Raw genomic sequence first — 11622 nt, 5'->3', positions numbered from 1 at the left:
GGTGAGGGGGCTTGGGGGGTTTAAAGGGGAGGTTTTCTGGGGGGCTGGAGGAGATGGGGGGAGCTGTGGGGTGCTTTGGGGTTCTGGGGGAGCCTTGGGTGGGTTTGGGGGGACTGGGGGGTATTTGGGGAGCTCAGCCTTGGGGAGCTGTTTGAGGGGCTGGAGGGGATTCGGGGGAGCACTTGGGGGCTCTCAGAGGGGTTTTGGGGAGCTTCAAGGGGGTGGAGAGTTTGGGGGGGAGTCACGGAGGTGCTGTGGGCAGTTTGGGGGTGCCCCCAGTCCCCCAACAGCGATCTTCCCCCAGCGGCCTGGCCAGCATCGCCCGCACCCTCAGCATCCACCAGCAGTACTGGGGCTGCCTGCAGAGCACCGGTGAGAGGGGACCCAGAATCTGAGGGGGACACCCTGAAATCCCGGGGAGGCCCTTTGAACCCCCCAAAAACGGAGCGTAGGCCTTGGAGCAGGAGCTGAGGGAGCCGTCGTGGCTGCGGGGCCACCATGTCCCTGCTCGCTGCCATCTTGGCTCCTCTCACGGACCCTCCAGACGGCCCCAAAGGCCCCTCAGGGATCCCCAAACTCCCTTGGGGACCCCCAGACCCTCAGGGACCCTCGAAATCTCCACGGGGGACCCCAAAATTGGGTGTGAGTGTATTTTGGGTGGCCCCCCCCTGAGGTGCTCTCTATCACGCAGAGATCGAGGAGGAGGAGGAAGAGGAGGAGGAGGAGAAGGAAGAGGAGGAAGAGGAGGAAGAAGCAGAGGCAGAAGCAGGGGAGGAAGAGGAGGAGAACGAGGATGAGGATGAAGGAAAGGAGGAGCTGGAGGGGGATGGGAACCCCCAGAGACCCCCCCCGGAGCCACCGCCAAGAGCCCGAGTGGGGTTGGTCTATGACCCCCGCATGGAGGAGCACAGGAACACCTGGGACAGGTGAGGGAGGGGGCTGGGGGTGCCCGGGGTGGGTTTTGGGTGCTCTAGGTGACCGTGGGGTGTTTTTGGGTGTCCGCAGCCAGCACCCCGAGTGCCCGCAGCGCCTGTCCGCGGGTTCTGCAGCGCCTGCAGGAGCTGGGGCTGGCCCAGCGCTGCCTCCCGCTGCCCTCCCGGCCCGCGAGCCCCCGGCAGCTCCACGCCTGCCACACGTGAGGGGGGGTCCATGGGGGCGGGGGTCCATGGGGGTGGGGAACGGGGAGGGGCTGGGGAGGGCTGGGGGGAGTTCTGGGGAGGGGTCCCTGACCGGGAAATTTGGGGGGGTTCTTGACTGAGGGGTTCGGGGAGGTTGGGGGTGTCCCCAAGGGGGGGATTTGGGGGGGTCTCTGAAGGGAGGGGTTCGGGAATCTCTGTCAGGGCAGTTTGGGGTCCCTGCCCGGGAATTGGGGGTGACCCGGGGTGTTTTGGGGTCCCAGCCGTGCCCACGTGCGGACGCTGTCCCGGACGCCGTCGCTGTCCCCGCGGGAGCTGCGGGCGCTGTCCCAGCGCTACAACAGCGTCTACCTGTGCCCCCAGTCCTACACCTGTGCCCGCCTGGCCGCGGGCGGGGCCTGCGCCGCCGTGGGGGCCGTGCTGCGGGGCCAGGTGGGCACGGGGGGAAAAGCAGCTTGAGCCCTGCTGGGCTGCCCTGCTCCCGTCGGGGTTTGGGGGTTCTATGGGGTTGGGGCAGAGTTACGGGGTTGGAGGTGTCTCTGTGGGGTTTGGGGTTGTCTGTAGGGTTTAGGGGTTGCAGTGGGGGCAGGGGCATCTCAGAGGGGTTTGGGGGTGTTTGTAGGGTTTGGAGAGGTCTGTGGGATTTGGTATCAGAGGGGGGTTTGGGGGTACCTGGAGAGGGGGGTACCAGTGGGGTTTGGGGATCTCCACAGGATTTAGGAGGATCTGTGGTTTCAGGGTTTTGTGAGGATGGGGGGTGGCTCTCTATGGATTTCAGGAGTCCCTGTGGGATCTGAGGGTCTCTGTGGGGTTTGGGGAGGTTGCAGCGGGGTCTGTGGAGTCCCTATGGAGTTCTGGGGGTCCCAATGTCCCCCTGACACTGCCGTGCCCCCCAGGTGCGCTCGGCGCTGGCCGTGCTGCGTCCCCCCGGCCACCACGCCCGCCCGAGCTCTGCCGGGGGCTTCTGCCTCTTCAACAACGTGGGGGTGGCCGTGCGCCACGCCCAGCGCCTGGCGGGGACCCCCCTCAGGTACGGGGGGACCAGGGGCTGCGGGGACCCCCCCGGGGTGCCCACCCCCCCCCAACACCCGCTGTGCCCCCCAGGGTGCTGATCCTCGACTGGGACGTTCACCACGGCAACGGCACCCAGGAGATCTTCGAAGAGGACCCCAGGTGGGGGGGCTGGGGATGCTTGGGGTGCTGAGTGGGTCTGGGGGTCTCAAGCAGGTCCCAGGGGTTCTGGGGGAGATCCTGTGGATGTTGGGGGTCCTGGGGAGGGGACTCTGGGGATCCGGGGGGTGCTGGGGGTGCTGGGGAGGGGTCAAGGGGGGTCTGGGGGCTTTGGGGGTGCTGCGGGGAGTTTGGGCTGCTTTGGGTTAGTTTAGAATCACAGGGGATTTTGGGGTGCTGGGGGGTTTGGGATCCTCTGGGTTGGATTTGGGATCCCGAGGGGATTTTGGGATGCTCTGGGGAGAGGTTTTGGGGTCCCTGACCCCCCCTGCCCCCCCACAGTGTCCTGTACATGTCCCTGCACCGCCATGATGGCTCCTTCTTCCCGGGGGGGCCGGGGGGTCCCCGAGGCGCCGGGGGAGGGGTCCTGGCACCGGCTTCACCCTGAACGTTGGCTGGGGGGGGCCCCCGCGTGGGGGACCCCGAGTACCTGGCGGCCCTGACCCGCCTGGTGCTGCGGTGGCCTGCCAGGTGAGGGGGGGCTGCTGGGGGCTGGGACCAGTGCGAGGGGGGCTGGGGCTGTTTTGGGGGCAGGGTCTCTCTGTGGGAGGGGTGGGACCCTTTGTGGGGGGATCTGGGTTTGTCTGGAGGGGATATGGGTCCATTTCAGGGGTGGTTGGGTCTCTGGGGAAGGGTCGTGTCCCTTTCGGGGGGCCCTGGGTCCCTCCAGGATTTTGGGGCGGGTTCTGGGTTGGTTGGGGAGTCTGATATGATTTCAGCGGGCTGAGCCTTTCTGGGAATCCTTTTTGGGGGGTCTTGGGTTCATTTTGGGGTTTGGGTCCCATGAGGGAGCTGTTGTGACATTTTGGGGGGGTCCTGGCTCCATTTGGGGGGGGGGTCTGTACCCCCTATTTGGAGCCGTTGGGGTTTCAGGGGGCCGGTGGGGCTGTCCCGCCCCCTGTGCCCCCCCTGACGGCCGCGGCCCCCCCCAGTTTGGGCCAGAGCTGGTGCTGGTGTCGGCCGGGTTCGACGCGGGGGGCCGGGGGGACCCTCTGGGGGGGTGCCTGGTGTCCCCCCAGACCTTCGGCCTCATGACCCATCTGCTGGGGGGGCTGGCGGGGGACGGCTCGTGCTTGTGCTTGAGGTGAGGGGGTGCCCAAAGGGGTCTGGGGTCCCCCTGGGGGCTGTTCAGGGCTTGGAGGGTCCTGGGGGGGGTATGGAGGTCCCTGTGAGGGGTTGGAGGAGACCCTGGGAGGGTCTTGGGGACCCTCTTTGGGGAGATGGGAAGACCCCGGGGGGTTTCTTTGGGGGTTGGGGGGGGTCTGGGGAAGGCCTGGGGGTCCCAGTCAGGGTTTAGGGGGGGCAGAGGAGGTCTGGGGGTCCCTCTGGGGGGGATGGGAGTCACTGGGGGGACAGGGCTGTCCTTGGGGGGATGCTGGGGATCCGACAGGGGGGTGTAACCGGGGGGGGGCCGGGGGTCTCTGACTCTGGGGTCTCGCAGGGCGGGTACAACCTGGCAGTGACGGCAGAGGGGGGTGGGGCAGTGCCTGGGGGTCCTGCTTGGGGACCCCCCCACACTGCCCCCCCCCGGGACCCCCCAGCCAGTGGCGCTGAGGGCCCTGAGCCGCACCCTGCGAGCACAGCGGGGCTCCTGGAGCTGCCTGCAGCTGCCTCGTGGTGAGACCCCTCCCCAAAATATCCCCCCCACACATCCCTGAGACCCTCAAATGCCCCCCGGGACCACCAACACCCCCAGGACCCCGACCTTGCCCCTCCAGATCCCCAAACTCTATCCCAGACCTACAGGGACCTCCGGGACCCCCTCGAGCCCCCCAGTTCTCAGCCCTGAACCCCTAAACACCCCCAGGACCCCCAACTCTAAATGGGTCCCCTCACCCAGAACCCAAGCCAGCCCCATGGGGCCCCCCCAGCCCCATCACCCATTGGAGCCCCTCGGGGACGCCCCCAAATTTCCTCCAACCAATCCCTCGCTCCCCCAGTTGAGCCCCCCAAGGAGGGGCACGGCAGCGATGATGTCACATCCACCGCCGATGACGTCACGGGCTCGCCCCCCCTGGACGCCGCCATTCGCCGCTTGGGGGCGCTGCAGCTCGGGGACGCGCCGGGGGGCGGGGCCAAAGCGGGATCGGGGGCGGAGCCTCCGCTGGGCCACGCCCCCGAGGCCGCTGCCGCCCCCTGCTGGGAGGAGGAGGAAGAGCTGGAGGAGGTGGGGGGGGGATTTGGGGAGGGGGTTTGAGGAGGGGGTTTTTGTAGGGAAGGGATTTTTGTAGGGGAGGGGATTTTTGTAGGGAAGGGATTTTGTAGGGAAGGATTTTTGTAGGGGAAGGGATTTTTGTAGGGAGGGGATTTTTGTAGGGAAGGGATTTTTGTAGGGAAGGGATTTTTGTAGGGAAGGATTTTTGTAGGGAAGGGATTTTTGTAGGGAAGGTTGTTTGGGGGTCTGGGAGAGGGGGTTTCTGGCAATGACACATTTGGGGAAGAGGGATTTTAGGGAGGGGGAATTTCGGGAGGGGGTTTGGGGACAGGGTTTTAGGGGAGGTTTGGGGTGGGTTTTGGGGGGGGATTTAGGAAGGAGGACCTGGGGAGTAGATCTGGGGAGGAGGATGTGGGGCGTGAGGATTTTGGGCCCCAGCAGCACTCACACTCGTGTCTCCGGGCTGGCAGGGAGCGCTGTACGCCGTGACGCCCCTCCTGGACTGTCCCCACCTGGGGGCCGTGGCCCCCCCTCCGGCCGAGGGGGCTCTCGGGGACATCCTGCCCCCCCCCTGCGGGGTCTGCGGGAGCCGCCGCGAGAATTGGCTGTGCCTGAGCTGCCACCAGGTCAGAGACCCTCAAAAACACTCCCTGCACCCCCAACCCACCCCCGGCACTGCCTGGGCCCTGAAAGCAACCGAACCCCAGCCCAGGTCATCCCCAAACCCCAAAAGCAGCCAGAAATCACTTCCTGCTCCCAACTCCTCCAATTCACAAAGTGCCCCAGAATGTCCCCAGATGACCCCAGAAACCTCGTCCTGCATCCCAAATCCACCCCCTGCACCCCAGAACTGTCCCCTGCCCCTTGTCCTGCTCCGCCGCCGCGCCCTCAGGGGCCCCGACTGCTCCCCCAGAGTCCCCCCTGCCCCTCAGGTGCTGTGTGGGCGCTACATCGGGGGGCACATGCTGGAACACGGGGGGGCCTCGGGGCACCCCCTGGTGCTGAGCCTGCGGGACCTGGCGGCCTGGTGCTACCCCTGCGGGGGCTACGTCACCCACCCGGTGGGCCGGGGGTCCTGGGGGTCCTGGGGGGGCTCTCCCTGCACGGGGGGGTCTGGGGGGGGCTTTAGGAATGAACCATTGTTAGCGGGGGGGGGGGGTTAACAGTGGATAAAGCACCGTGAGTGTGGGGTGAACCATCGCAGGGGAATGGGGGACACCAGGATGAACCAATGAACTGCTGGGGGGGGGCGGTGCTGGACTGAACCACTGCAGAATGGGAGGGGGGGGGTGACAAGGTTGGGAAGAACCATTGGGAAGGGGGGGAGTAGGGGGGGATTGGGGTGAACCATCAGGGATCAGGGTATGGGGGGGGCAGTCCCACTTTGGACTGTACCACTGGTGAATGAGGAGGGTGGGATGGGCTGGCACAGAACCACCAGGGAGTGTGGGGGGGGCTGTCTAACACTCCCACCCCCCCCAGGTGCTGCTCCCCACCAAGACCTTCATCTACCACCTCAAATTCGGCACTGACCCCCCCACCGCCTCCTTCTGAGCCCCTCCCCCACCCCAGGACCCCTCCACCCCTCCCCCCACTCTTAAAGGGCTACACACGTGCCATTCCCCCCCCCCCCATCACCAGCACCCTGGGACCCCCCAAACCCCCCCTGGGCCAAAGGCTGGGCCAGACCCAGGGACGGGGGGAGGGGCAGAGGGGGGGACACCACCCCCCCCAATCACCGTGGGGGGGGCCCCAGGCGCAGCCGGGGCACGCGGGGGGACCCCAGTTTTGTATCCCACTCCCCTTTTTTTGAGAGTTTTATAAACCCCCTTTGTTATGCCGAAACACCAATAAAGAGACTGGGCGAGACTTGGGGTTCTCTGGGAGGTTTTGGGGGCTCCCCCGGGGTTTGGGGGGCGCAGGGCGAGGGGTCAGAAGTCGTCATCGTCGCAGATGTCCAGGAAGACATCGAAGGCCTCGCGGTTGCAGTTCCCATCGGGGCTGAACACGTACTTGTGGAAGGTCCCGTCCACGCACACGGCTGGGAAAGGGTTTGGGGGGTCATGGGGGCTCCACGGGGGGGTTCAGGGGTGCAGAGAGGGTCCCTGGGGGGGTCCCAGAGGGTTTTAGTGGAGGCCTGGGGGTTCCTGGGAGAGTCAGGGGGGTGGTTGGGGGGGGTCACAGGAGGCTTTTGGGGGGAAATCTCAGGGTGGGGAGTTTGAGGGTGCCTTGGTGGGGACCGGGTGCTGGGGGCATTGAAGTGTATCTGTGGTGGGTTCGGGGTTCCTCGGGTGTATTTTGGGGTCCTGGGTAAGATACTGGGGGTTCCCAGGGAGTATTTGGGTCCCGGGGGAATATTTTGGGGATGTTTCTGGGAGGATTCACTGATGACAGTTTGGGCTGCCCACCCTTCTTTCCCAAAGAAACAAACCCCAGAGGGTCCTGGGATCCCTCAGGGGTATTTTGGGATCCCTCAGGGGTATTTTGGGGTCCCTCAGGGTATTTTGGGGGTGTTTCTGGGGCACTCACCAATGACGGAGCTGGGGCTGCGGCCGCCCCTGCCGAAGGCGCAGACCCCGGGGGCCTCGGCCGGGACAGTGAAGCTGGCCAGGGACCACTGGGACTCCACGTAGGGGCCCAGCACGGGGCCCACCTTCCCCACCCGTGCCAGCCTGGGGGCAAGGGGGGGTTCAGAGGGGTTGTGGGGGGTTTGGGGTGTTGCCCCCCCCGGGTCTGACCCCCCCCCACTCACGCCGAGCGCCGGTTGAGCCGAGTGTCCCCGCAGGGCGAAGACGTGGCCGGTGCCTTTGTCACTCGCCGCACACAGGAAGGAGCAGTCGGGGCTGAATGCCAGGCTGGGGAGGGACAAACACCCCAAAACCTCGTCAGGGATGGGGGACCAAAACCTGCTCAGGGTCCCCAGATGCTCAGATCCACCCACAGCCCCCCAGCACCACCAGAACTGCAGGAGCAGCTCAACCAGGCAGAGGAACCCCTAAAACAGGGCAGGGAGGGGGCAGCACCCCAAAATCAGGTGGGGCGAGGTCCCCCAGATCCTCAGATCCACCTCCATTTCCTCCCAGCACCCCCAGGACAGTGGGACAGGGTCTGGACACCGGCTCAGCTCGAGCACGGGACACCTGGAAGTTCCCATTCCCCGCGCCCAGTCCCTCCCAGTGCTCCCAGTGGCACCAGTAGAGCGTGGCGGGGTCGGTGCCGCGGCGCAGCTCCAGCAGGCGGGTGCGGCTCTGGGTGCAGAAGAGGCGGATCAGGGTCCCCCTCCGCGACGCCGAGGCCACCAAGGTGCCCGTGGGGCTCAGGGCGGCGCAGCCGACCTCGCTCTGGTGCGCGTTGATCGTCACCGGTGCCGAGGACGTGCCCGGCTTGGCCGAGCCCAGGTCCTGGGGGGGATTGGGGTGAGGGATCCCCAGTGCTCCCCAGTATCCCCCAGTGTTCCCCAGTACCACCCCAGTGCTCCCCAGTATCCCCCAGTGCTCCCCAGTACCACCCCCAGTGCTCCCCAGTATCCCCCAGTGCTCCCCAGTACCACCCCCAGTGCTCCCCAGTACCACCCCAGTGCTCCCCAGTATCCCCCAGTGTTCCCCAGTACCACCCCAGTGCTCCCCAGTATCCCCCAGTGTTCCCCAGTACCACCCCAGTGCTCCCAGTACACTCCCTGTGCTCTCCAGACCCCTCCAGCCCCATCCCAGTGACCCCCAGTCCCCCTCTCTGCCTTTCCCAGCCCCCTCCAGTCCCTCCCAGTATCCCCAGTAAGTCCCTCACCACCAGCTGGAGGCTCCCGCACTTGTGTCCTGGGAACACCAGTAAGGCCCGTTCCAAACTGGGACAGAGATCCACAATCCCTGGGGGACGAGCCAGACATTGGAGTGTCCCTGCTCCCTCCCAGGACCCCAGGGACTCCCCAAATCCCCCCCAGAACATCGCAGTCCCCCCTGGACATTGGGGCCCCCCAGAGTTTCAGGGTTCCCCCAAGGTTTTGGGGTTCCCCTGGAGTTCCAGGCTCCCCCTCATTTATTGGGATCCCTCCCTGTGTTTTGAGAAGCCCCTGGGGGAAAGTTTGGGGTTCCCCCTGAATTCCTGTGCCCCCCCTTGGGACTTTGGGATCCCTCCCAACCCCCCCTGCAACAAAGAGAACGGGGGGAGCTTGTCCTGAACACCTGGGTCCCCCCCAAATCCCCCCTCCCCAAACCCCCTGGGGTCCCAGGGTCCATCTGGGGTTTTGAGGCATCCCCGAATTTTGGGGAATCCCCTGGTGGGGCTTTGGGGTCCCTCAAACCCCCCCCCAAACGTGTCCCTGCAGGTTTTAGGGTCCCTCCCAGATTCTTGGGGTCCACCCCACGTTTCAGGCTCCCCCAGTTCTCAGGCGCCCCCAGTTCAGGCTTCCCCCCAGTTTTTGGGGTGTCCCCGCGGTTTTTGGGGTGCCCCACCTTTGGGGTTGTCACGGGTGTCGAACTCGAAGAGCTTGGTGGGGCGGTGGGGGAAGGAGAACACGTACAGACGGCTCTGCAGGGCCACCACCAGCCTGGGGACACGGGGGGGCTTCAGGGGACCCCCAGCTACCCCCCAGTCCTCCCAGTTCACCCAGTTACCCTCCCCAGTCCCACCTAGCGCACTGCATGAGCACAACCACCACCACTGCGGCCCCCTCCCAGTGCCCCCCACCGCCCCTCCCAGTGCTCCCAGTCCCTCCCAGTGCTCCCAGTGCCCCCCACCGCCCCTCCCAGTGCTCCCAGTGCCCCCCACCACCCCTCCCAGTGCTCCCAGTCCCTCCCAGTGCCCCCAGTCCCTCCCAGTGCTCCCAGTCCCTCCCAGTGCCCCCCACCGCCCCTCCCAGTGCTCCCAGTCCCTCCCAGTGCCCCCCACCGCCCCTCCCAGTGCCCCCAGTCCCTCCCAGTGCTCCCAGTGCCCCCCACCACCCCTCCCAGTGCCCCCAGTCCCTCCCAGTGCCCCCCACCGCCCCTCCCAGTGCTCCCAGTCCCTCCCAGTGCTCCCAGTGCCCCCCACCGCCCCTCCCAGTGCTCCCAGTCCCTCCCAGTGCCCCCCACCGCCCCTCCCAGTGCTCCCAGTCCCTCCCAGTGCTCCCAGTGCCCCCCACCGCCCCTCCCAGTGCCCCCAGTCCCTCCCAGTGCCCCCAGTACCTGTCGTGCCGCATGCGCACGGCCAGCACTGGTTTGGGGAAGCTGAACTCCAGCACCAGTTTGTCTTTCCCCTCGCGGGCGTCGTCCCAGATCAGCACTGGGGAGGCCGGGGCATCAGGGGGGCTCCGGGGGGCTCCCCCAGAACCGGGGACCCCTCCAGGAGGGCGTTGGAGACAACCCCGATTTTGGGTGACCTCCAGGTTTTGGGAGATCTGTCAGGGAATGTGGGAACCCCCCCAGGTTTTGGGGCGCACCTGAGGCGTCGGGGAACTTGGGGTGGCTGCCCCCGCCCACGAGGGCCAAGAGGTTGGAGCGGTGCAGCATCTCCACGAGCCCCACGCTGCCCACCTGCTCCGCATCTGGGGGGACAGCCCCAACTCAGGGACCCCCCAAAGCAGAGCAACACCCCCGAATAGGAGAGACTCCCCAAAAAAGCCAAAGGACTCCCCCAAAATTCAGCCCTCCCCCCGCTAGGCCTGGGAGACCCCAAAATAGCCCAAGATGTCCCAAAAACGCATCTCTGCCTTCAGGATATCCCCAAACACGGCCAAAAATGTTTCTCCTCGAAGTAGGGACCACCAAAACACGCCCCCCCAAAAAAAACTGCCACCACCCCCAGACCCAGAGACCCCCAAACACCCCCCCAGGCTTAGGTGCCCCCCGAAATGCCGCAGCACCCTCCCAGGCCTGAGCCCAGAGCAGCCCAAACCTCCTTCCCCAGCTCCTCCTCTGCACCCAAAGACCCCGAGCCCCCTCCACGACCCCCCCGGGCAGGGGGACCCCAAAGCCCCGGGCAGGGGGACCCCAAACCCCCGGGCAGGGGGATCCCAAAGCCCCGAGCAGGGGGACCCCAAAGGCCCGGGCAGGGAGACCCCAAAGCCCCGGGCAGGGGGACCCCAAACCCCCGGGCAGGGGACCCCAAAGGCCCGGGCAGGGAGACCCCAAAGCCCCGGGCAGGGGGACCCCAAACCCCCGGGCAGGGGGACCCCAAAGCCCCGGGCAGGGGGACCCCCAAAGCCCCGGGCCCTCACCCAGGTGCCCCTTTTCCATCAGCGGCTCCACGTTGAAGATCCGGACCCCCGAGTCCATCGCGACACAGAAACAGCCTGGGGGGCACGGGGGGTGTTTGGGGGAACCCCCGGGGGGGTTTGGGGGAACCCCGGGGGGGTTTGGGGGTCCCTGGTGAGGCTGAGGGGGCTCTGTGGGGCCCTGGGGGATTTGGGAAGGCCTCGGGTGGATTTAGGGGTACCTGGGGGACGTTGGGGGTTCCCAGAGGGGTCGCGGGGATCCCAGGAGGGTGTGAGGGGGCTCTGGGGGTGTCCCGGGGGGGCACCTGAGGGGTTTGGGGGTCCCGGGGGCATTTGGGGGTCTCGGAGGGGGCCGGGGTTGGGGTCCCGGGGCCAGCTCGGGGGTTGAGGGTCCCGGGGGTGTTTTGGGGGTTCCGGGTGGGGTTCGAGGATGGCGGGTGGGGTGTTTGAAGTCCCGAGGCGGAGCTTGGGGGGTGCTGGGGGAGTTCGGGGGGAAATCTGGGCCCCCCCACTCACTCTGGTCCTGGTTGAAGCGCAGGCTGTTCACCCCCCGGGCCTGCGCCATGGCGGGGCGCGCCGGCGGTAGCGGAGCCGCCTCGGGGGTAGAAAGGGGGTAACGAGGGGTCCCCAACACCCCTCGGGACTCCCCAAAGACCCCAAAACCCCCCCGGCCACAACCGCAGGGCGCTCAAACCATCGAGACGCCTCACACCGCCGGGCCAGAGCGGACTTCCGGTCACGTGAGCAGAGCCGTCACGCTTTTAAGGCCGGCCCTGGGCAGCCGCGCGCGCTGATTGGCGGAGGGAGCGCGGGGCCGTTGCCTGGCAACGCGCCACGTTGGAAACGGGCAGCGGCGCGCGCCGTCCCCATAGCAACCAGCGCCGCCATCTTGGAAGCTGGCAGACCGGAAGCGC

At 66.9% G+C, this 11622-nt stretch overlaps 3 protein-coding genes across 3 annotated transcripts; 2 read left to right on the top strand and 1 right to left on the bottom strand.

The window, feature by feature from the left end:
• Positions 1-279: 279 nt before the first annotated feature.
• LOC131574178 (histone deacetylase 6-like) lies at positions 280-3401 on the top strand (the record flags this gene model as incomplete). Its single annotated transcript, XM_058828583.1, has 7 exons — positions 280-372; positions 692-926; positions 1006-1135; positions 1400-1568; positions 2033-2166; positions 2241-2309; positions 3299-3401. Coding segments are annotated over 7 exons (933 nt in total), but the record flags the coding sequence as incomplete, so codon positions are not given.
• On the top strand, positions 3398-6121 carry LOC131574176 (histone deacetylase 6-like). The gene is made up of 6 exons (XM_058828582.1): positions 3398-3450; positions 3838-3983; positions 4307-4533; positions 4992-5147; positions 5454-5582; positions 6004-6121. The coding sequence occupies exons 1-6, from the start codon at positions 3398-3400 to the stop codon at positions 6073-6075; spliced, it is 783 nt and encodes a 260-aa protein (XP_058684565.1). The 3' UTR covers positions 6076-6121.
• Positions 6122-6391: 270 nt separating this feature from the next.
• On the bottom strand, positions 6392-11393 carry LOC131574197 (WD repeat domain phosphoinositide-interacting protein 4-like). Its single transcript, XM_058828621.1, is given in 11 exon segments — positions 6392-6562; positions 7051-7193; positions 7274-7299; positions 7301-7376; positions 7714-7922; positions 8305-8384; positions 8970-9064; positions 9681-9777; positions 9935-10039; positions 10712-10786; positions 11225-11393. Coding segments are annotated over 11 exon segments (1065 nt in total). The 5' UTR covers positions 11274-11393; the 3' UTR covers positions 6392-6452.
• Positions 11394-11622: the final 229 nt, after the last annotated feature.

This window comes from Poecile atricapillus, unplaced genomic scaffold (genome assembly GCF_030490865.1).
Source record: "Poecile atricapillus isolate bPoeAtr1 unplaced genomic scaffold, bPoeAtr1.hap1 scaffold_111, whole genome shotgun sequence".
Taxonomy (NCBI): domain Eukaryota; kingdom Metazoa; phylum Chordata; class Aves; order Passeriformes; family Paridae; genus Poecile; species Poecile atricapillus.
The sequence above is the reverse complement of the archived record's forward strand: the minus strand, read 5'-3'. Positions and strand labels throughout refer to the sequence as shown.